At 51.1% G+C, this 21,374-nt stretch overlaps 5 protein-coding genes across 7 annotated transcripts in view; 1 reads left to right on the forward strand and 4 right to left on the reverse strand.

Moving 5' to 3' along the window:
• Nucleotides 1-7: 7 nt before the first annotated feature.
• On the forward strand, nucleotides 8-10,464 carry OTUD3 (OTU deubiquitinase 3). 3 transcript variants are annotated; one of them, XR_008966556.1, is made up of 9 exons: nucleotides 8-246; nucleotides 923-1,071; nucleotides 1,839-1,951; nucleotides 5,316-5,438; nucleotides 6,083-6,208; nucleotides 6,760-6,856; nucleotides 7,090-7,271; nucleotides 7,595-8,547; nucleotides 9,944-10,464. XR_008966556.1 is itself a non-coding variant. In XM_057385394.1 (8 exons), exons 1-8 carry the CDS (start codon nucleotides 74-76, stop codon nucleotides 7,766-7,768), a joined length of 1,137 nt encoding a protein of 378 aa, XP_057241377.1. In that variant the 5' UTR covers nucleotides 8-73; the 3' UTR covers nucleotides 7,769-9,679. The 3 variants fall into 3 exon arrangements, 1 of the variants encoding a protein (XP_057241377.1); XR_008966557.1 differs by having other exon boundaries at nucleotides 7,595-8,016; XM_057385394.1 differs by lacking the exon at nucleotides 9,944-10,464 and having other exon boundaries at nucleotides 7,595-9,679.
• A 919-nt stretch (nucleotides 10,465-11,383) lies between these two features.
• Nucleotides 11,384-13,065, reverse strand: LOC130585076 (basic phospholipase A2 RVV-VD-like). Its single transcript, XM_057385403.1, has 4 exons — nucleotides 13,035-13,065; nucleotides 12,601-12,742; nucleotides 12,265-12,371; nucleotides 11,384-11,717 (listed from the first exon to the last, which is right to left on the reverse strand). Exons 1-4 carry the CDS (start codon nucleotides 13,063-13,065, stop codon nucleotides 11,575-11,577), a joined length of 423 nt encoding a protein of 140 aa, XP_057241386.1. The 3' UTR covers nucleotides 11,384-11,574.
• A 2,123-nt stretch (nucleotides 13,066-15,188) lies between these two features.
• On the reverse strand, nucleotides 15,189-17,306 carry LOC130585078 (phospholipase A2, membrane associated-like). Its single transcript, XM_057385406.1, has 5 exons — nucleotides 17,190-17,306; nucleotides 16,760-16,816; nucleotides 16,480-16,597; nucleotides 15,903-16,009; nucleotides 15,189-15,795 (listed from the first exon to the last, which is right to left on the reverse strand). Exons 2-5 carry the CDS (start codon nucleotides 16,797-16,799, stop codon nucleotides 15,680-15,682), a joined length of 381 nt encoding a protein of 126 aa, XP_057241389.1. The 5' UTR covers nucleotides 16,800-16,816; nucleotides 17,190-17,306; the 3' UTR covers nucleotides 15,189-15,679.
• A 201-nt stretch (nucleotides 17,307-17,507) lies between these two features.
• Nucleotides 17,508-18,477, reverse strand: LOC130585079 (phospholipase A2 group V-like). The gene is made up of 4 exons (XM_057385407.1): nucleotides 18,412-18,477; nucleotides 17,999-18,143; nucleotides 17,782-17,888; nucleotides 17,508-17,705 (listed from the first exon to the last, which is right to left on the reverse strand). Exons 1-4 carry the CDS (start codon nucleotides 18,449-18,451, stop codon nucleotides 17,584-17,586), a joined length of 414 nt encoding a protein of 137 aa, XP_057241390.1. The 5' UTR covers nucleotides 18,452-18,477; the 3' UTR covers nucleotides 17,508-17,583.
• A 2,170-nt stretch (nucleotides 18,478-20,647) lies between these two features.
• The window catches only part of LOC130585077 (phospholipase A2, membrane associated-like), a 7,875-nt gene continuing 7,148 nt past the window's right edge, over nucleotides 20,648-21,374 (reverse strand). The window contains exons 4-5 of the mRNA XM_057385404.1: nucleotides 21,197-21,303; nucleotides 20,648-21,027 (exon numbers count right to left, since the gene is read on the reverse strand). Of these exons, the coding sequence (XP_057241387.1) occupies nucleotides 20,882-21,027; nucleotides 21,197-21,303 (253 nt within the window). The 3' untranslated portion in view covers nucleotides 20,648-20,881. The remainder of the gene's footprint in view (nucleotides 21,028-21,196; nucleotides 21,304-21,374) is intronic.

Below are 21,374 nucleotides of genomic sequence, written 5' to 3' on the forward strand. Positions count from 1 at the left end.
CCGCTCCCGGAGCCGTGCTCACGTGATCCGTGCCGGTGTGGCGGGCGCGGTGGCCGCGGTGGCCCCGGCGGGAATGTCCCGCAAACAGGGGGCCAAGGCCCGGCCCGCCCCTGGCGCCAGGAAAGGCCGGCGGCCCCGGCATACCCCCGCCGGACCGGCGCCGGGCCCCGCTCCGGGAAACACCGGCGGCCTCGCCGGGCAGCTCCGGGCCCTCGGCCTCAAGCTGCGGGAGGTGCCGGGAGATGGGTGAGCGCCACGACGGGTGTCCCCAGCAACCCCGGGGCCGGCGATTCCCTGGACATCCAGCCCTGAGGGCTGGGGGCTTCCTCTTCCCTGGATGATGGGAGCCCGTGTCCCTGGGCCCGAGTGCTTTCATCGCTCCGGGAGTGGGCAGCCCCTGTCCCGGAGCCGAGAATTTTCCTTTCCTGGATGAGTGGGCCCAGTGCTCCGCAGGGGTGAAGATTTCCCTGCTGTACCCCTCAGGGATCTCTGCTCTGCGGTTCTGTAGGGCCTGATGGCTGTGCCAGTCCCAGCCCTGATGCCCAGGGAGCTGAGTGTTCCACTATGCAGCTGAACAGATCATAGGAAAATCCATAAATGTTCTTGTGGAACACTGTCACCCCTTTCTTTTCCATAAGGTGAAAGGGCAGTAGACGTTTCTGCTGAGCAGTTGCTCAGCGGGTCATTGTTTTGTCCTTTGTTGCTTTGTGTCATCTGTCTGGTGTCAGCGTAAGCCAGCTTGGCCCAACAGTTCTGCCATGACTTCATCACTCCAACCCATCTGTTTGAAGCACAGGGAATGAGGGCTCCTTTGCATTCWCATTCTTGCTAAACTGGGCMGAACGAGCCCAGCCCTTTCCCTTCGACCCCATATCCCTTCTAATGCCTCAGACACACCCACTCATCATTTCTCTCTCGGCAGCAACTGCTTGTTCCGGGCCCTGGGGGACCAGCTGGAGGGGCACTCCCGGAACCACCTGCGGCACCGCCAGGAGACCGTGGACTACATGGTGAGACAACGGGAGGACTTYGAGCCCTTCGTGGAGGATGATGTGCCCTTTGACAAACACGGTATGGGCTCTGTGGGACATCCTGGGAGGGCTCAATGTGTCATGGGGTTGCATCTCCTTAGAGCAGCTCCTCACTCACCAGTTCCTCATTCCAGAGTTACCTTGGGGATCCTCTCTAGGTCTTAGAAGCAATTTATAGAAGTGTCACATTTGCTCCTGTTGTGATGCTGTGGAAAGGTGAGCTGTTAAATCCGCATTGAATTTGTCCTGGAAGTTKTTTAAATTTAGGAGAAACTTGGAGAAGAAAAGAGACACAATAAAGGCAAGGAGTGAAAATTAGGTGTTTTCAAAAGGAACTTAAGGAAAATTGTCTAGTTCAGTTGTCCTTTAATACTGGTGGGTATTTGGCTGTTTTGGTGAGTGCCTGATTTCTCTGGGTTTCTTTCTCCTTGGCACTTACTATTTCTTACTGGGAACCCAGGGGAAGATCCAAAGCAGAGGTAAATACAGGCTTGGGTATGCCATGTGCAGATAATGAATGAAAGTGGTTTGGTCACTTAGCATGTGGCACTCCTGAGCTAACAGAGCCAGTAACCTTGCTTACTGTAGGGGTGCCATGCCCTTTTTTTTAGATTTCTGTGTTCATTTAGATGCTTTAACTTCTGTTGCTGCCAAATTCTTGCCTCAGCACTCACTGTTTCACATGCGGGAATTCCCTTCCAGAATTTGTAGGGCTCGTGTTGAAATCTCACCCCTTGGTATCCCTCCAGTGCTTTTGGAGGTGTCAGATATCAGGTTTCAACTCTTGTGAATGTTTTTTTCCTTTAGTTGCCAATTTGGCCAAGCCTGGTACTTTTGCTGGCAATGATGCTATCGTGGCCTTTGCAAGGAACAATCAAATTAATGTGGTTATTCATCAACTCAACGCTCCACTGTGGCAGGTGAGAAACAAAGCTTCTATGTTTTGGCCTAATTTTTACCTGATGGGTACAAATAGTGTGGAAAATTCCTGATTTATTGAAAAAAAAAGCAATATCTGCAGTGAGCAGGGCATGGTGCAGAGCTGTGCTTGGTTTTTGAAGAGGGGGAACACTCCAGAGTTTGGCTAGGAGGARAGGGAATGAAAGCAAGCAGTGAATGCATGGAAGATGGGTGTGTAGGGACAGAGCAGCATGTTTTAGTTGGGTTTTAAGCTATGAGTTTCAGTGCCATCTCAGTCTCCTGAAGATCAGAGAGCTCACTGACCATGGRACCCCCARGTCCTTCCCCMCAGAGCTGCTCCAGCAGCTCAYCCCCAGCCTGTGCTGGTTGTTCCTCCCCAGGAGCAGGACCTGCATTTGCCCTTGTTGAACTTCAGACAGTTCTTCYCTGCCCATCTCTCCAACCTGGAGAGTCCTTCTGAAGGGCTGAATCTCCTGGATTCCCCTGGAATTGGAGCCAGGCTCAAGGAAAGCTGTACAATAAGGTTCAGGGAGATGGAAATAAAGGTACAGCAGGGCATGCAGTGTGGTGGAGTGAAGCTCCATCAGTTCTGCATGGGATGTGGAATGCCAGAGTTTCTGACAGATGGAGAAAYGAGGTTTTAAAAGGAGTTTTAAAACCTTGAAATGGTGTTTAATCAGCTTCTGGAAAGGACTGTGTGCTATGGTTTCCTCTGACAGAAGGGCACTGAAACAAGTAATAATCAGGTCCCTGGTTTTTTCTTTTCTGTTGTTTTTCCATGGCAAGGGCACACTGGAATGGGTCCATGCTCASTCTGTCTGGTCATTGAGCAAGTGAGAACCTGTATTCAGGTCAGGATTGTTTCTGGCCCCTGTTTACACACAAAACCAATGAAGTATGTAGCTTAAACAGGGCAATAAAGATAAAAACCAGATGAAAGCTGTCAGTGAYGTCTTAAATACGTTTAAAACAGCATCAAGTGGATTCCTGAACTCAAACAAGTTTGAACTCTTGATTTACAGGCAGCCATGGGCAGTGGGACAGGTGGGTGAAGTACATGTGCAGAGGCAGTGACCCTGCAGGGGAAGTCACAGGGGTGGTTTTCATATGTTGTTCCTCAGTGTTATAATTTACTGAGCTTTTGATGTTCTTTTAAAAACCTTGGTTCTTTAACTCCTTTCATTGACAACATTAGGGTGTCAATACAGAGTTTTTGATAAGGTTCTGTCTTGCCTGAGCAAAGTGTGGTTAGTGAAGGGTTGGCTCAGGCCCTGTGAGTAAAGAGAACTGGGAGTAACTGTAACCTCATGAAAAGCTCTTTGCAGGTGGACATCTCTACATGGAATTTTTAAGACTCTGAACACCCTTATTTTTTGATAGTGACTGTAAATCATAGAATTKTTAAGGTTGGAAAAGAYCTTCYRGGTCATGGAGCTGYAGACACAAGTTAGCTGAGATATGCAGGTTATTTTTCTGGCTTTTTGGATAACAAGTTGGCTTTTTTTCTTCTGTTTTTAATCTGGAGCTCTTATTCGCCAGTTTCAGTGTATTCATAGAACCAGAGAATCCCAGATGGTTTGGAAGGACCTTAAAGCTCATCCAGTACCATACCCTGCCATGGCAGGGACACCTTCCACTGTCCCAGGGTGCTCCAAGCCCCATCCAGCCTGGCCTTGAACACTTTCAGGGATCCAGGGGCAGCCACAGCTTCTCTGGGCACCCTGTGCCAGGGCCTCCCCACCCTCTCAGGGAACAATTCCTTCCCAATATCCTATCCATCCCTGCCCTCTGTCATTGGGAAGCCATTTCCCCTTGTCCTGTTACTCCAGGACCTTGTCCATCTCTCTCTCCATAGTTCCTGTCAGCTCTTTCAGGCACTGGAAGGTCACAATTAGGTTATCCTGGAGCCTTCTTTTCTCCAAACTGAACAATCCCAGTTCTCCCAGCCTTTCCTCATAGGAAAGCTGCTCCATCCCTGTAAATCAATGCAGTTGCTTCCTCTGGCCCACTCCAGAGTGGAAAGAGGCTTCTCTAATGAGACCTAAGTTGGCTAATTTTCAGAACAATCTTTCAGGAGCTTTGGGCTTTTTTAGATGCTTATTGAAGCTCTAGCAGAGGAGAAATGTTTAAAATAAATCCTACCAAGTTTCCAGCATTTGAATAATTTAATAGGATAAAAAGCAGGAGTTAAGTATAACCAAGTGTTGAGTTGGAACCTAAAGGTGAGGAAGTGTAAAATAGATGGATAGAGAATTAGTTKTTGGAAAACCTGGAGTCATTAGTGCAGCCCAGAGCAAGGACATGGCTGAAGGGTGACTTGGTGTGTGGTCTGGGAGCTGAGATAAGGCAACTCACAGACGTAAAAGGGTTGGGAAACTCTGGAGCCCTAAAGCAAGGAGTTCTGGTCCTTTGCCTGCTGACGTCTGCTCCAGGAGAGCTGCTGAGTCTTTGAACTTGGGCTGGCAGGTCAGGCCAGGCTGGTCTGCAAGTGCACTGGGATTTTCTGCATTCCTGGCAGGAGCTGGAATGCTGTGTAGCTCTTATCTAATAGTTTGAGCCGGTGATAATTGGGGTAGGAACTATTCTCTCATCAGCATAGATGATACTCAGAGCAGGAATTTTCTGTGGAAACTGCTGTAACTTGGTGCTGACAAAGCAAAGGAGCATTTGGTTGTGAATGGTGCTCCTGAATGGAGTTAATATATTTAATTGAATGGAGTTAATACATTTTCATGGATTGGCTTTCTTTTAAAAACAAAACACAGCCACTTGGAATGCTGTTAAAACAGCATCTGTCCCAGCTGCAGATCAAAACTTACCCTGAGTGACTGTTTGCACTGTTCCTGTCACTTGAATGGCCTCTCTCCCCTCATATTTGAGGGTAAAATGACTTGGTACATTCCCTGGGAGCTATTGCTGAAGTTGGAACTGGGAAGATGATCAGAAAACTGATAGCTCCTGTGGAAAGTTCAGGAAATAGTTCTGAGCTTTCCACAAAAATATTTCCATCCCACATTTTGTTTGTTCTGATGTAACTGCGCAGTGTTTTACATCTGGCTTCCAAACCTCCTAATTCTCTTCCTGTTTAAAGTGCTCCAGTCACCACGGGCTCGCTTCCTTCACAGGGTTTGCCATCGCTGCAAAAAAAAAAAAGAGGATTCTTTGAAAAATCCAATGTGAAGTCAGTTTGAAGTGCTCATTTGCAGTTTGTGTTCCTGTTTAAAATGCTCCAGCCACCACGGGCTCGCTTCCTTCGCAGGGTTTGCCATCACTGAAAAAAAAAAAAAAAAAAGCGAATACTTTGAAAAATCCAATGTGAAGTCAGTTTGAAGTGCTGATTTGCAGTTTGTTTCCTTTGTTGAGATCCGGGGCACGGACAGGAGTGACAGCAGGGAGCTGCACATCGCTTATCGTTACGGGGAGCACTACGACAGCGTCAGGAGGCTCAACGACGACTCGGAGGCRCCGGCCTATCTGCGCATGGAGGTGGGTTGTGACACAAGGAGCTGCCTCTGGGTGACTGGCAGAGCTGGTGAATGCTGCCTGTGCATTTCCATTCTCATTCAACACGCAGGGAAGAGCTGGGTCCCTGTCATGCTGGGATAGCAAAGCCCTGAGGTCGTTGTAGCTCATCCTTCCGGCTCTCCTGGGAAGGGATTTCAGCCTCTGGGCTGGAAATCAGTCCAAAGCTGATGCTGTGATGTGGGCTGTCTGGAAGCAACCTCATCTAAATGACATAATCATTGCACTTYAAATGGAAAAACAAAGGGAAGGGAGGAAAGATCTGGAAATGCAACAGCTGGATGCAGTTGTCCTCTTCATACCTCCCTTTTTGATGTTGGGAAGTAACTGTGCTGTGCTTGAGGTTCTCTGCACACAGCTGAGGTGTGGTATTGTACAAAAAAATAATCCATTTAAAAGCTGGTTTATTTGCATTCATGATGTTGTAGTACACTGCAGCTTGTTCAGTAGTGCAGGAGATGTGGGAAACTCATTGATGGTGGAACTTAGAGTTTCCAGGATGCTTTTGACACAGGATGTTCATGCTGTGAAAAGTGTACAGTAATTATAATTATGTTAATTAGGATGTCAGATTTTTTTCTTTATTGCTGGGCTTTGCTTTTCTTCAGATGCTTTGCAAGAACGATTCAAATAAGGCAGAGGAAGTGAAGCCACAGAAGGATGACTCTGAAGATGAGACTGAAGTGGAGGTGGAAGATGCTGTACAAAAAGTGTGCAATGCAACTGGGTGCTCAGTAAGTACCGAGGAGCCTTTCTGTCCTTAATGTTCAAACCTCCTTAACACATGAAAGTAGTTCTGGGAAAAATTCTAAAAACCACTTGTCTTGGGCAATTTGAGTAGCACAGCAGTAAATCAGGGTGCATCTCATCCTACAATCAACCYTTAAATGCAGGTGAAATGTCTCCTTTCTGTGGATGCCTAATAATTTTGGAAGGTTTGTCTTGCAGCTCTCATAAAATTCACTTGGAAACAAATCCTGTAAGTTCTGATATCCTTTGGGGAGATTGAACATCCCAGATAATGGATAGTCKGTGGCTCTTGGCTCTTGGCACTGTGGAGGTGCCTAGAACAGAAAGGGCCAAGAGGGCTGAAACAGCCTATTCCTTTTTCCTGATATCATCAGGAATTTAAGGTTTTCCCTCCTCACCTTTTCAGAAATGAAGAACAGACTGATTAAATGATCATAAAAACAACAGCCCCCTCTAAGTGGTGCAAGTGTTGTTGAGTGAATGTAGGTCAGAGATTTGAACTTCTTCAGTGTTCTCCTTCCCCTCTTGTGGACAGGACATTGATTTAGTGAGCCACGTTCTGGAAGTGGAGGACTACGATGTGGAATCTGCAATATTTGCCATCTTGCAAGTGAAGGAAGAAGAAGGAATAAGTGAGTRCATAGAGTTTGTCACCTGGGGCTTTGGGTGAATGTGGCACTGGGGACAGCAGCAGGACAGGTGGGGGTTCTGTGCTGCCACCTCTGCCCTCTGTGCTCAGGAAGGTTGGTGAGGGCAGCTTCAATCCAGCTTCCAAAAAACCCGKGATTTCTGGGGGAAGGAACTGGCAGACAGTGCAGCAGCTCCTGGGTGGAACATGTCTGAGGCAAACCTCTGCTGTTGGCAGGTACCGAGGAGCAGCAGGAGCCCCTGGGCAGGGATCACAATTCCTGTAGTGGAACACTGTGGAAGGAGGATGGAACTGGTTCAAGAATCTTTGGAAATCAGAGCTTGCATCAAGGTGCAACAGAAAACGCCAAGGGACAGGCTGGATCCAGGGAGGAGAGCCGAGCCAGCAGGAACCCAAAGGTGTGTGAGGGCTTTGGCATCAGTGTGAGACCCTTCAGTGATTGGGGGACACCTTAGGATTGCTTACTCAGCAACTCTRTTCAGTTACAAAAAGCTGCTGCTCRCTGCATTTTGTCACTGCTGCAGCTGTGACTTCCCTGCCACAAACATTTYCTGGTGACATCTGGCACTCTTCCCAAAACGACTCGGAATCAAGTCCTGATCAATAATTAGGAATGTCCTCTGGCAGCTGCCTCGATATCTGCTTGTCTCCTTTATTGCTTTTCCCCAGCTGAGCAGAACAGGTGTGGTTTGAACTCAGTGTTTTCATCCTTCCCTTTCAGGTAGCCAAGAAACAAAGGAAGGAGCAGCAGCGGCTGGAGAAGAAGAAGCGKCAGGAGGAGAGGCACCGGCAGAAGGTCCTGGCCACCAAGAGGGACTGTGCAGACAGCAGGACAGAGACAGAGMCAGCCAACCATGTCACCCTGGTGAAAGCCATGGCAGCCCTAAACATATGACTCAGTGCTCTGCTGAGAAAAGCAAATAAAACATGAAGACAAAATTCCCCCAGGAGAATTTCCAGGCAACCATGGTTATCTTAAAACCCATCTCTGCCAGGATGCCCAAGCACAAGAGAACTTCCTCTTCCTTAGGTTGTGGGGAGGACAATTGCTCATTGATTCTGCATCAACCTGTGATGAGAAGAGTTGTTTGAACTTAACAGGAAATAGAGACTTGGGTCTGTTAATCTTGGAGTTAGATGAAGGTGAGAACACATAATGGTGTCAGATTTGTTTTGACATCTCTTGATGTGCCTGGTTTTTGTTTTGTTTGTTTGCTTGTTTTTGTTTTTGGTTTTTTTTGTTATGCTTGGAGTAGCTTTATTTTACCTTGCTGTCAGGGAAAGCTTACCAAATCTCAGCTCAGGAATATCTCTGGTGGGTCTTTTTCTATCTAAATTTATATAAAGAAAGGGAAGAGAGTCCCAGAATCCTTTCCAATGCAAAGTGTGTCAGCCAGCTCTGTCTCACACATGACATTCCTCTTTTCTTTGCCATGCAGAAATGCAGTGACAAATTCTAATCTCACTAGAACTGCTGATATTGCACTGGGCTGGTTCAGAAGTGATTAATACATRGAGGGAGATTGGGTTGCTGCATCCATGGGGTTTGGGATCAGCTGAGACCTGTGGAGTGAAAAATACCCACCCAAAACAATAATCCCATAAACTGATGAGACTGCAGAGCCAATTCTTCTGATTTGCTAAAATGTGACAGGAACAGGCAGGAGATTTCTGGTGAGTGTTGTTACTTAGATACCTGGAATCTCATCCCCTTTGCCATATTCCTGAGTTTTTGGGCTTCTCCAGGGCTTTAGTCCAAGCCAGGACCTTGATAGGTGTTAGTCTCCAAATGAAATCAGTAGAGCCAAAGAACCAAGAGTCCTGGGAACAAGCTTCCTAGCAGCAGATCCCTGGGAAACCTGCCTATTTCACTTCATAAATCAAGATTTTTTCCACTGGTTTTTTCATCTTAAATTCCATTTTAGTGAGGTCACCAAGTAGGATGTACATCTTGACTCCTGTGATGTTTTCCACTGTAGAACTGAGAATTTGGAGCGAGGTGAAAGGATTGTGGGACTCAGCCTTTGATTTATGGCTCGCAGTGTTTCAGTTCCACTCAGGTTTTTGGGCTTCAAGCACTAAGCTTGAAGAAAGCACATCTGCACTTACACAGGAGACACCTCATCAGCCAGGGCAGAGGTGAAAGGGATTTTTGAAAAGTAAGGAGTGTTACTCTTGAAAAATTTCTGTGCTTTGAAGTTTAAATCGACATGGAAATATAAATGGTTATTTTACTGAGCTGCCAAGAACTGAGCTGGTACTTTGTGTGCTCTGCTGCTGTTAATTGAAGAATAAAAAGAAGGGAGCTCTCCTGGAAGAACTGGTGGTGTAGAAATTCCTTTTTTCTCCAATATAGTAATTTTTATAGTAGAGGGAAGAGAAAGTGCAGGCTCCTTCAGGGGGTGATGAGTTGTGACAACAGCTTTGGCAAGGCAGTGCAGGTGAATGTGTCACCCATGTCCTGCCCTGTCCTGTATTTTGGTCTGGAAGTCAGGTGTGTTCTGCAGGTTTAAAAAGATAAGATTTTGCAGTTGTGAACTGTGAATAAGAGGTTTGATCTCAATGAATTGGGGTTTTGTGCTCTGGAGCCAGAGCTGATAAGAGATTCGTTGTTGCCTGGAGCCTGAGAGCTGTGAAAGGAGTGTCCTGGAAGCTGAGGAGGGAACTCAGACCTTACCCCATCGTGTGCAGGATGAAAGGGGGGGTCTGCAACCTCAGCACAAAGAGCAGAGGGAGACACTGGCCAGCAACTCATGGCCTCTGATAYCTGGAACCAAACCTGGGGCTGAAAATGCTTTAATTTCTGAGKGTAATATGATTAAAATAAAGTCTTAATGTGCTGGGCCCGTAAATATTGACAAACCACTCAAACTCCCTCTATCTTGCCAGGATAGCTTTGTGCCTGCACAGCCATTCTGTGACCAAAGATATTAAAACTGATTTTGTCTGCTTTAGAGCTTTTCCTGGTGAAATTTCCACCTTCCCCATGTGTATATTTTCTTCCTAGGGAATCTTTGTGCACCATTCTTCASAGAACTCAATTTACATGGTGAATTTGCTTTGTAAACAGGTCGTGGATTTTCCTGGGAGGAGGAAGGGAGGCGAGGAACAAGAGCAGAACAACACATGATTCATAGAGTGTGTTTACTCCTTGGTGGAGCTGCGTACTCCGTAATCTGCGGGCTGAGGATGGACAATGAGCCCTGGATATTCCCTTGGGATTGAGGAGGATGACTGTTATTAGCTGCTGGCTGACAAATTTGAGGGTGTTTTGGCTGGACCAGCAGCAGGGTCACTGTCAGCCTCTCAAGGGCAAAYGTGCAGCTGGAGGATGTAGAAAGCTGCTTTCTCTGCATCTTATCTCCCACCATCATCTTCCCTGGACTTGTTTYCCCAAATCCTGCCCCTGCAGATCAGGAGTTTGGTTGAACTGGAGGTTTTAAGCATTTAGGCAGGTTCTGGCTGACCTCCACAACTTCTGTGTATGGGAAGGGTTTTCTGCCCGTGCTGCTCTGTGTCTCCTGACCCTTGTTCCTTCTTGGGAGCTGCCTTCTGGTTTCTCTCACAGCTTTGCCGTGTCTCTCCATGCCTGCAGAGCTTTGGCAATTGCAGAAGGGGAGGGAAATTTTGCTTGAAGAATGAGCCATAATCCAGTGTTGGATGAAAGGAAAATGGTTTGTGCTGGTGTTGTACTGTGGGATGATTCCTCGGAACATCATGGGTGCARGCACCAGCTTTAGAGGGCAGCACTGGCTCTGTCTCAGCTCCCCCAGAACCCTTAACTGGCCATAGAAAATGAGAATAAATGTGTGGTTTGGAGTTGTAAAAATACCACATTTACTGTAGCAACATGAGGTAGGGGTGTTCCTTGTAATGAAATACTCAACAGAGTCAGGCAGGAGCCCTCAGCACTGAGGTGGAACTCAAAGAAATTACCCTTAAAAACCCTTTGTTTTCAGCAGAAAATGTCTCCAGAGGCTGCAATACAGCCGGAGGTGCCTCTGTCAAGGCCCATGGCTGTGGCACAGCCAGCCCTGCCCTGTTAGAACTAATTAGGGTTAATTTGGGATCATGTGCAGTCCTGGTGAGGGAAGAGGTGGCTGCATGGAGCTGCAGCCTGAGGGGACRTGTCTGTCTGCAAGAAAGAGCCACCCAAACCTCTGAGACCCCAGCAAGGAACTCCTCTCTGCCTTCAGTGGGTGTTAATTGTTTAAACTCTCATTAGGAGTGGGATGAAGGCTGAGCTCCTGGAGGGAAGCTGGGCTTGGAGCCTGCAGCACCTTGCTGTTTCTGTGGTCATTTTTTTTCTCTGGAGAGCTCTGAAGATTTACTGCTTGGCTGCTAAAATGTCACTTCTGGTCATTTTTAAAGAAAATACACRTGCAGGAAGGAATATTTTCTTTTAAAAATCAGCCCTCAACCTTTGTCCTGTTTCCTATCCCTTCCACCAATGATTCCCAAATAACAACACTGGCCACAGTTTACAAATTTCTTTTAAAAATACCTCTTTATTTGCACGGTTTCCCTCATTTTTATGAATTRTTTAACCACAGGGAGCAGGTTTTCCCTGTGCCAAGGCTGTGGGGAAAGGTGCTGGACACTTTTTCAGTGCCACAGCGCTGTGCCATGTCMAGGGAAGGCAGAACCCTTCCAGCTGCAGTGGTTTCTGTCAGGTTTGGAGCCCCAGCCTGGCAGGAGTGTTCAGCAGCGAGGAGTAGAGCCCTTGCATTTGGATTTGGGGTAATTGTCGTAGGATTTGCGGTAGGTCCCGATGACCCTCTTGAAACACTCGACTGCCGCCTTGTCGCACGCACAAATCCTCCTTTCACAGGAACTCCCGGCTCCTGGAAGAAAATTGGGGGGGGATGGAGGCAGGTGAAGGGTGTGAGGGTCAGGGGGTGTTTTCTGGACTGTCCCCACAGCATGTGCAACCCCTCTGTTGAGTTTGGGGTGTCTCAGGTGGTCTCACCTCGGGTGTGGAGCTACCTGGCCCTGGAGGGAGCGTTTAATTCTCTTTCTCTCTGATGTGTCAGTGAATATTTGCCTGGACCACAGGGATGTGCTTTGTTGTGGTCCRTGGAACAGTGAGTTAGCTCTGGGGRAATCRGGGTGGCTGTGCCAGATTCCCCTCCAGGCTGGGAGGGTCACCTCAAACCCTTGGTATTTGGCCTCAGGAAGGACCATGCCCCTGCTCAGAGAAATCCCCAAGCTCTAAACTTAACCATAACCCAGCAGATAGTTATTTCCCTTATTCCTGGCCCTTTTCCTGWATTTCCACCCCGCTTCACTGCATGTGGTTTCCACACCAGGACGGTCTAAAGGGGATCCTGGAAGTCAAGCTCCCCAAGAGTGTGAGTGGTGCTCGGAGCTCTGCCCCTGCCCAGCTCTTACCACAGRTTACTCGGTTTCCTTGGAAGGAGTATTTGTAGACGTCTGATTTGGGYCTGCAGCCGGCAGCAACCAATTTCTTGTAGCAGCAGTCGTGAGCGTGGCAGCACCTGGGGGCACGAGAGCAGGGTTCAGGGCGGGGGACAATTTCCACAACACAGAGGAACATCAACAACTGCAGCTTTCCTGTCAGCTGCTGCTGCTGAGCCCCTTCTGAAGAGGCTTTAAGGACAATTTTCTCATTGCTGCTTCCACTGCCAGGAGCAGGAACAAGATTCCCCGTGCTGTACCCAGGGAGGTGAGGAGGGCTGGGAGCACCTTCCTCAGGTGCCAGCTTACCTGTCAGTGGCATCCACGGGCTGCTTGGATCCCCCCCAGCCGCAGTAGCAGCCGTATCCATTGTAGGCCGTTGGCAATTTCTTGGTCACTTGTGAAATCATCACTGCAAACTGGGCCAAGTTGCCACCAGCGAGGGCCAGTCCTAGGACTGGAGAAGGGGTTTAGGAGCATTGGGAAAAGCAGCCTCCCATCTTTGCACAGCAGAAATGAGCATTTCACCCTCCCCTTCTGTCTGTGGACAGGATCTGGGAGCTTTCCCGGGGGTGGGAGATGGCAGGGGATACTCACAGAAGATGAGCAGCGAGAGGAGCTTCATTCTGGCAGCTCTGGAGTTTGGTGAGCCCAAGGTGCCACCAGTCACAGCTTTTATGGCCGTGTGGGGCCCCTCCTCCGGAGATCCCAGAGCGGGCAAATATTGACAATCCTCCCCATACCGGTCCCGCTGCTGCGCAGGTTTCCTGGCATTGCTGGAGGCTATGGGGTGCCATATCCTGGTGGAACTCCTTGGCAGGGGAGGTTTTGATGGACTGGGATTTGTGGGGCAGCCTGGGGTCRAGTCCATGCATGGCTCTGGGTATCTCAGCATTCCCTGTGCTTTCCTGAGCAAAATGAGAGAATTTGAGCGAGAACACTGAACCACGCAGTGCAAGGTGTCCCTRCYCAGGGCAGGGGGTGGRATGAGGTGAAGGTTTTTCCAACCCAACCCAGGCTGTGATTCCAAGATTCACTTTCTTCCTGGATGGGAGCTTTTTGACGTCTTGGCTAGAAAACACCATTCTGTGTCTGTTTCCATTCTGACTAACCTGGGCAGGGAGAAAATCCACCCAGGCCAAAGCATCCTCCACTTCCAACTTACCAGAGTGGGTGAGATGCAGCTTAGGGGGTGGGAGAAGAAGATCCCATGGTCTCCAGAATGGCTGTGACTGGAGATAGCCCCACTATGAAAACCACCATACATGGCCTCTGCTGAGCTCTTCCTCAGTGCCCCAGTGGCCCCTGCACGTGGGGATGCTCCATCCCTCTCCCTGTGTGTGCTGGTCACTGAGTTTGGCTCTCAAAAGCCTCGTGGCATGAGGTGTGTGATTCACCTGTACTAGAAGCAAAATGAGGCAAGTGGCAGGGAAGAAAAAATGCAAGTGGTGTACGATGGAAGGTGGGGGAAAAAGAGGCTGCTTGTGTCATTTGCTATGAGGGAATCTTTAATTAAATTGGTGCTGCTGGACAATTATTTAGCAGATTCCTCCTGGCAGAGATTGCAGGTGCTCTGGGCTGCTTTTTGGGGAATCCCAGCATGGGCAGGCACTGASCTAGGGGAGGAAATCCCTCCGGGGCTGGTAGGGAAACTGAGGCAGGGAAGAAGGATGCAATTTGTGTGGGAATCAGAGAGATGGTGAGAAAAGGGAACTCGGCTCAGCAAAACTTCTTCCTCCCTCTGGCATGGGGCCTCTGCCTTACCATCTCTCTGGGCTAATTTAAGTGGTCCCCTGGGATGGTGTTGAGTAAATTAGCTAAACCAGGACTTGCCRTAATTCAGGATTTTCCAAGTCCACAATCAGTTTTATCACAGGGAAATAAGGTATATTCTTGTGCATCAAACTGGCTGAGCTCCAGTGAAAGCCTCTCCACCCAACCTGTGGCGTTGTAGCATCCCTTCTCCTAATGGGAAATTAACCCCCCACCCCAAGCCAAATACCTCCTGGCAAGATGTGGATTTTGTTTCAAAGCATGAAAACCACAATTTTGCAGCCCAGTTTACTGCAGTRCTKGGAGGGGGTGCAGTATCTGAGCYAAAACATYCRCACTTGGAGCTCTGCATGARTGSATTTGTACAGCCGGATGTCGAAGCRGGAAAATTCATGGATGGTTAAAGTTCACCCAGAATTTACAAAGGAAGAGTGTGACCCAGTTTCTCCCAGCCTGCAGTCTGTCTGGGATATGCTCTCGGTGAGGATTTGTCCTTGATTTATGCCCTGCAAACAGCAGCTGTGGGGCAAAGGGCTCCATCCTCATCTYTTCCAGGATTCCACATGACTGGAGGAGGAGGAGGGTGGTAGGGCCTGATTCCTGGGTGCAGGAAACATCACAGATTTATGGGCTGTTTCCTGGTACCATTGATTTCAGCTCTGGGGCAGTGCAGGGTGGGAATTCCAGCTGGGGAAATGGTGTTTTGTTGCTGTTTCTGTGGCTTTATTTCATTGCTGAGCCCCCAGAGGGGGTTTGGAGCCCTGAGACCTGCTGGAGTCAACACACCAGCACACAAAACCTGGGGATGCTGAAAAGGGGGGGTGAAGCAGCCACTGCCTGAACCGCCTTTTCCTAAGGGATGTGCTCGGGGTTGTTGCAGAATTGGGCCAAAACATTCTTTTCTGGTGAGCACTCTTGTTTTGCTCAGCACTGGGTGTGAGGCAAGCTCCCGGCCACCCTCTGTCACAGCAGAGATTTGGGGGATCACAGAATATCCCCAGCTGGAAGGGACCCACAAGGATCATCCAAATCCAAGCCCAGCCCTCCCACGGCATCGTGCCTGTCCCCAGCCCTTCCACCAGCCTGCACTTYTCCATCTCTCAGAAAAACTGGGAATTTTCAGAGCCTGAAGGTTTAGAGCTAAGCTGGGGCAGTTCAGGGGTGAGTTGTGTCGCCTCTCAAGTGTCATTTTTTTCTGGGTAYTTCAACAGGAAACCCGAGAGGTGAGGGGTGGTCTCTGGGCTCAGCTGAGTCACGGCACGCCGGGAACCGCTGCTTTGGGCTCTCTGGGTTTATTTTGGAGCAACAGGAGGGGATTTGCGGTGAAGCAGGGAGCGGAGGGAGCGGACAGGCTGTCGAGGGGAGCCATCCCGCCCGTCCCCAGGCCGAGGGGCATGTGTCCTTCCATCCCTCCGCTGTTTTGCTGTGCTGGAACATCGCGTCAGCGCTGCTCCCCCTCCTCCGATCCCGTGACGCGACTTCACCGGAGGGTTGTTGTCCTGGCCTGGAAGCCAAAAAGCCGCGAGGAGCAGACTCGCCAGGGCTGGGAAGCGCTGCTGGCGCCGTCCCTTTCGCGGATCAGCCCGGAGGTGGTTTTGCAAAGGCGATTTTCGCTTCAGCAGCGGCCGGCTCGTCCCCGGCACTTGGCGCGGCGGCGAAGCTGCTGCATCCGGCACAGGCGCGCCGCTCGCTCGCACCTGCAGGCGCCTCGCTGGCACCRCGTCCCCGTCCCTGCGGGGACCCACAGAACCTSAGACCTYCCCCGAGCACCCGGRGCCRAGAAAAAGGGGATGGGTGGTGCGGRAAGCGGCGCCCCGGGCCGCGGGGACAGCACTCACTGCAGGCGGGGATCCCTGGCCGGGCYGCCGAGAGGGACTGAGCGGGTCCCACGGGGCAGCGCCGAGCTGCCAGCCGGGCATAGCAGCAGGCTCGGAGCAGGCAGCACCTGCGGGAGGAGGAGGAGAGCCTGGGCTCATCGGGAATGTGCCACTGGCTGCTTCTGACACGCCTGGTGCAGGCTCTGCATCCCCCGCCCTGGATCACCCACAAGCTGCTCTTCCCAGCCCGTTCCCTCTCCAAGCCTCCGCTCCCCCGCGCAATCCCTGCCCGGCATCCTGGCTCCAGGCCCGCCCCTCTCCGCTGGTGCCATCCCAAGGACCAGGCAGTTGTCACTGGCACCGCCCCACTGAGTCCGGGATGGAATCAGGGATAAACACTGCCTCACTTTCCCTGTTCCCAAAAACCTGATTCCTTCCTGCTGCTGCCAAGCACCTGCTCTGCATTTTGCAAAGCTTCAGGGGGGCTGTTGGGGTTATGCAGAGCCGTGGGGTTACCCCGGGGCCAGCGTTAGCCCTCTGGGGCCAGCGTTAGCCCTCTGGGGCCAGCGTTAGCCCACGGGGGCAGCATTGCCTGTACCGGTCCCTCGAGGTGCCCCGTCCCGAGTAGCATCCATGGGCAGTCAGGTTTCCTACGGTGCTTCCCTCGAGTCCCGGTGTGAACGCGCGCGGGTGCTTCCCGTGAGCTGTGAACACACCTAGAGTGACCAGAAAACGTGATTTTTTTTTCTAAGTTATATGCAGAAATGAGTCCTGGGTAGCTGGGGAGGGAAGAAGGCTTTGCTGGGAGTGTCCCCGAAGCGTGCACGGGAGTTTGGGGATGAGCCTGGCTCCCATCTGTGGGTTGGGGATGCACTTACTGCAGGCAAACAGCATCATCAGCGCCAGCAGGACCTTCATCTTCCTCTCACCGGGGCCTGGGAGGAGAAACAGAGGACAGGCTGAGCCGGACAGTGTGGCCAGTTTGACAGRAGCTCCCTCTGCAATCAGATCAAACCCCGAATCGTGGAGGGAGGAAGGCAACTGTGCCCCCCCGCCTCTGGGTTGCTGTCTCTTGGCCAAGAGCAGGAGGCTTCTGAAGGTGCCCCCACTCCTTCCCAAACCRCTTTGGCACCTCGGGCACCTCTCCAGCCGCGGTCCAGCCTCCCAGCTGTGTTTTCATGTGGAAGCGATTACACTTTTCCTGCAGGCACGGGCCGTTCCTGCCACCTCCTCCCAACAACCCCCCCGGTTTTTCTTTCCACAGCAGCGGGGTGAGGGGGGAGTTGCTCACCAGGGGATCTTCCTCACCGTCAGTCTGTCCTCCCGGGGAGAGCCTGCCCTCCGTGTCCAGCCCGCGAGCTCCAACTGGAAGCTCCAAAAWGCCTCGTCTGTCCCAAACCCACGGAACGCTACGCCCCTTCCCCCCCCGGCCAGGCCCCCTCTCCCCCTGGGCTGCAGCCTCCAGTGACGCAGGGGCCGAGTTCTTGGAAAGTTTTGGGCAGATGTTGATTATTTACCGGGATTTCTCTCCCTGCCCAGCAGCAGCAGCTCTCAGAGGACCGGGGACATTGAACAAGAACATTGTTTATTTTCTCATCGATTTAATTTACGGCAGATCCGGTGTGATCAGCGCAGGCAGGGATGAAGGGCGATCCCGGCGATGACCCGCGCATGTCCCGGCCCCGCATCCCAGCTCCCACCATCAGCACAAGAAGTTGGGATAGTAGCGGTAGCGTTTGCTGTAGCTGCCRGCGTTTCTCCTCAGGCACAGCGCCAGGCTGCGGTCGCACTCACAGGACAAGAAGGAGCAGCGGGRGCCCTTCCCTGCGGGACGAGGGGAGCTCAGGGTCAAGCCCGGCTTTGGGAGGGGTGACACCCCCTTTTCCAGGATCCYACTCACTGCAGGAGGGCCGGCCCTGGCGCCAGCTGTAGCGGTAGGGCTGTTTCTTGGCATCGCAGTGGTAGCTCAGGAGGTTTTTGTAGCAGATGTCGTGCAGCTGGCAGCACCTGCGCAGGAGGTGGAAGCTTTAGGGGATGGAGTTTTCTCTCCCTTACCCCACAGATTTGAAAATATTCAAGGATGTGTGCAGGCAGGGTTTTTTTAGGTGCGTTCTCACCTGTCTGTGGCATCCTTGGGCTGCCCCTTGCCCCCCAGGCCGCAGTAGCAGCCGTAGAAGCCGTAATGCAGAAGAGCATTTTTCCCTGTCACCTCTGAGATTATGTTGTGCAGTTCCAAGAGGCCCCCGTGGACTGGGGACAAGCCTGGAGGGGGGAATTGGGGGGATCACGCTGATTCCCTGCCCCTCCAGCAGCAGCTCCATCCCTGCMGCCCCCGAACTGGCTCCAGGGTGGTGATGTCTTAGAAATTATAATGCAGYGCAAAGGAAATTTATTCCCAGCTTGCTGCAGGAGAGTTGTGGCATGTCTGGGAGAGCTGGTGATGGGGAAAGGGGCAGAAATCACCTGCCTGGCCCTGATTTCAGTGGGTGTAACTGCACAGAGAGCCTCGGGACTGGGAGAGGACACTTACCCCAAGCAAACAGCACAGCAAGGCCAAGGAGAGAGTTCATCCTGCTGACAGCTCTGGGGGAGGAAACCAAACCATTCCCTGTTATATCAACCACTTCTTTCCCTCCTCATCCAGGAGCAGAGACATTCCCTCTCTCCAGGGACAAGGGGAGATGAGGGGGACAAGGATGCGCCCGTCGTTTCAGCACAAAACATCAGGGATGGGAATCAGATTGTGGAGGGGTGGGAAAAAATCAGGGGAGAGAAGAAAAAATTGGAGTGATGATCAGCCCTCGAGGGCTGCAGCCACTGCTCTTCTTCTGGGCTGGGGTCTCAGGCAGCATCTCCTTCAATGCTGCTTTCCCAGCATGGAACTCGCTCCCTGCTTGCATTGTGGTTAAAGGAGGAGAAGGAGGAGAAGGAGGAAAAGGAGGAAAAGCAGGAATAGGAGGAATAGGAGGAATAGGAGGAAAAGCAATCCTGCATCCCCACTTACCTTGGGAAAGCTCTGCTGGCTTGCAGTGCCCTGCAGCCAACTGGGCTTGCTTTATATGGCTGGTGGCCATCTGCCTGGGACTTCTCTGACCCAGACCTGACTGGGCTCTCCTGCGAAGCAGAAGTTGCCATCCTTCCCCATTCTGAGGAATCCCAGAAATCCCCCAAGCCCCAGCTCTGTACCCCACGCGTGGGTGGGTGCTGGGTGGGATGAGGTGGTAAAGCAGCATCACTTCAAGCCCAAGGAGGAAGCAAACACACTCTGCCTGGGTCACAGGTGCCCAAGAACCTTCTCTGCCCTTCCCTCAGAGCCACAGCAGGGGAAAAACGACAGCCATGGTTCAGGCTGGATGTRGATCCAGCAGGTTTGGGGCTTTCAAGGGGGTGTACAGTGGTTCAGGGGGGATTATCAGTTCTTTGGGAAAAGTCTATGGGCAGCACTGAAAGCATCTCTAAATATGCAGYTCCCAGAAACACGAGGCTGGGCAGACATTGGGTAATTATAATAACTCTCACCAAGAAAAAATAGAGAGGCAAAATGAATGTTCTGAGGTGATAAATTACGACTGCCCTTTATTTCGCTCCTTCTGTTTTTTTCCACCCCCTCATTCCACTCTTCTGCAAAAACCATTCAGTCCCTCTAAATTAGCATTTGACTAATTTAAGTGGTCGACGTTTTGAAATCTTCCTTCCTCTGTGGATGATTATTGTTTCACCTTCATTTCCAAGAGTCATGAAGCCCCAGACTGTTTCGGTTTGGGAGGGACATTAAGGAAGGATGGTGACTTGTCTGTATCTTTTGTCTTTTGTGCTGGAAAAACTGTTTTTTATTGCCATCCCCTGCCAAAATTTTCAGCCAAGCCCTGATTCTGGCTCCACTTTGTCTCTGGTGTCACGAGTGATGCTCCCTGGCTGGCATGTGCCTTGTGCTTATCTGAATTGCCCACAGCCCATTAATGCTCCTCGGGCTAATTACTGTCCCATTAATCATCTGGGATCAGTTTATGTACTCATGCTGTTTTCCCCCTTTTAGYGTGTTTGCAATAGAAAATGTGTTTCTATGAAATGCTTTGTATGGAATTGTTCATAGCAGGAAATCAATAGAAAAGAGCAGTTGTGTTGTTCCAAGTAAAACCCTCACGTGCCAGAGGCCAAACATCCCAGAAGATACTGGGGATACTCCTGTGAGCTTCTCCCTTTGCTGAGCTGTGGTTCAGGTTGTCCTGACTCTGGACAAGAGGAACATAAAAATAATGTACCACTTAAAAATCATTGTGATGTGAAGCCTCTTTCTGTATTCCTGTGTTCCTATTTCCTATTTTGTTGGTGTTCCTCACAAAGCTGTTTGGATGTGCCTTCTGAGCTAGGAATTAGAAATTCCCAGAATCGCAGAATCCCAGACTGGTTTGGGTTGGAAAGGATCTTAAAGCTCATCCAGTGCCATTGGCAGGGACACTTTCCACTGTGCCAGGGTGCTCCAAACCCCATCCAGCCTGGCCTTGGACACTGCCAGGGATCCAGGGGCAGCCACAGCTTTTCTGGGCAACCTCTTCCCTGGATTTATTGCCCCACATTGGGACAGAGCTATGAATTACAGCCCTGTCGGGACCATGGCAATATTGGGGTGTCAGGCAGATGCTGAGACTGAGGTGGGGGATGCAGAAGTGCTCCCCAAACGTGACCACCACCATTTGCAGTGCCTCAATCTCAGCAGCCCTCACAGAAAAACACCAGGGAGAGCCATTCCTTTTATTGTACCTCTTTATTGTCTTTGCTGGGAAATGAAATCAAGAGAGGATGAAGGGGCAAAGAAGAGGAAGCTGYTGTGTCTTTCCAGGAACTGCTGACTCTCCACTCATGGTGTGTGTGCCCTTCTCAGCCTGAGCAGCACCTCACAGGGAGCCTCGGGGGCTCTGCCTGTTCTCAGCCCCCAACCCAGGCTTTTCTTGCTGGGRAAAACCAGCCCAAATCCGGAACAGTGTGTGCAGATCCCCTCTTCAGCACTGGAGCTTGCTGCCTTGGCATTTGAGCTTGAAGTAGAAGCGGTAGGAATTGTTGTAGGAGCTCAGGGTGCTGGCGAAGCACGAGGCCACCTCCGTGTCACACAGACAGGTCTCTCTCTCGCACCAGCTCTGCTCGGTACCTGTCAGGGGGAAACACCGAGCCCTGCGCTGCCTTTCCCGGCCGGAGCCCCGCGGGGAAGCGGCAGGAGCAGCGTGTCCCGGTGCTGACCCTCCCCAGCCCCTCCACACCGTGTCAATGCCCTTGAATTATCGCAGCCGGCCGGGAATTGGGCTGGAGGCGGTACTCACTGCAGGTGATGAGCCCGCCGGTGGAGGTGAAGCGGTACGGGGTGAGCACGGGGCTGCAGCTGCCCTCCCTCAGCCTCCTGTAGCAGCAGTCGTGGGCTTGGCAGCACCTGYGGGGACAGCAGGTCAAACCGCAGCCCCAAAACCCTCCCTCGTCACAGCCGGAGGGATCAGGAAGGCT

The sequence above is a fragment of the Malurus melanocephalus genome, unplaced genomic scaffold, assembly GCF_030028575.1.
Source record: "Malurus melanocephalus ecotype Western Australia unplaced genomic scaffold, MMel_1.1 scaffold_822, whole genome shotgun sequence".
Classification (NCBI taxonomy): Eukaryota; Metazoa; Chordata; class Aves; order Passeriformes; family Maluridae; genus Malurus; species Malurus melanocephalus.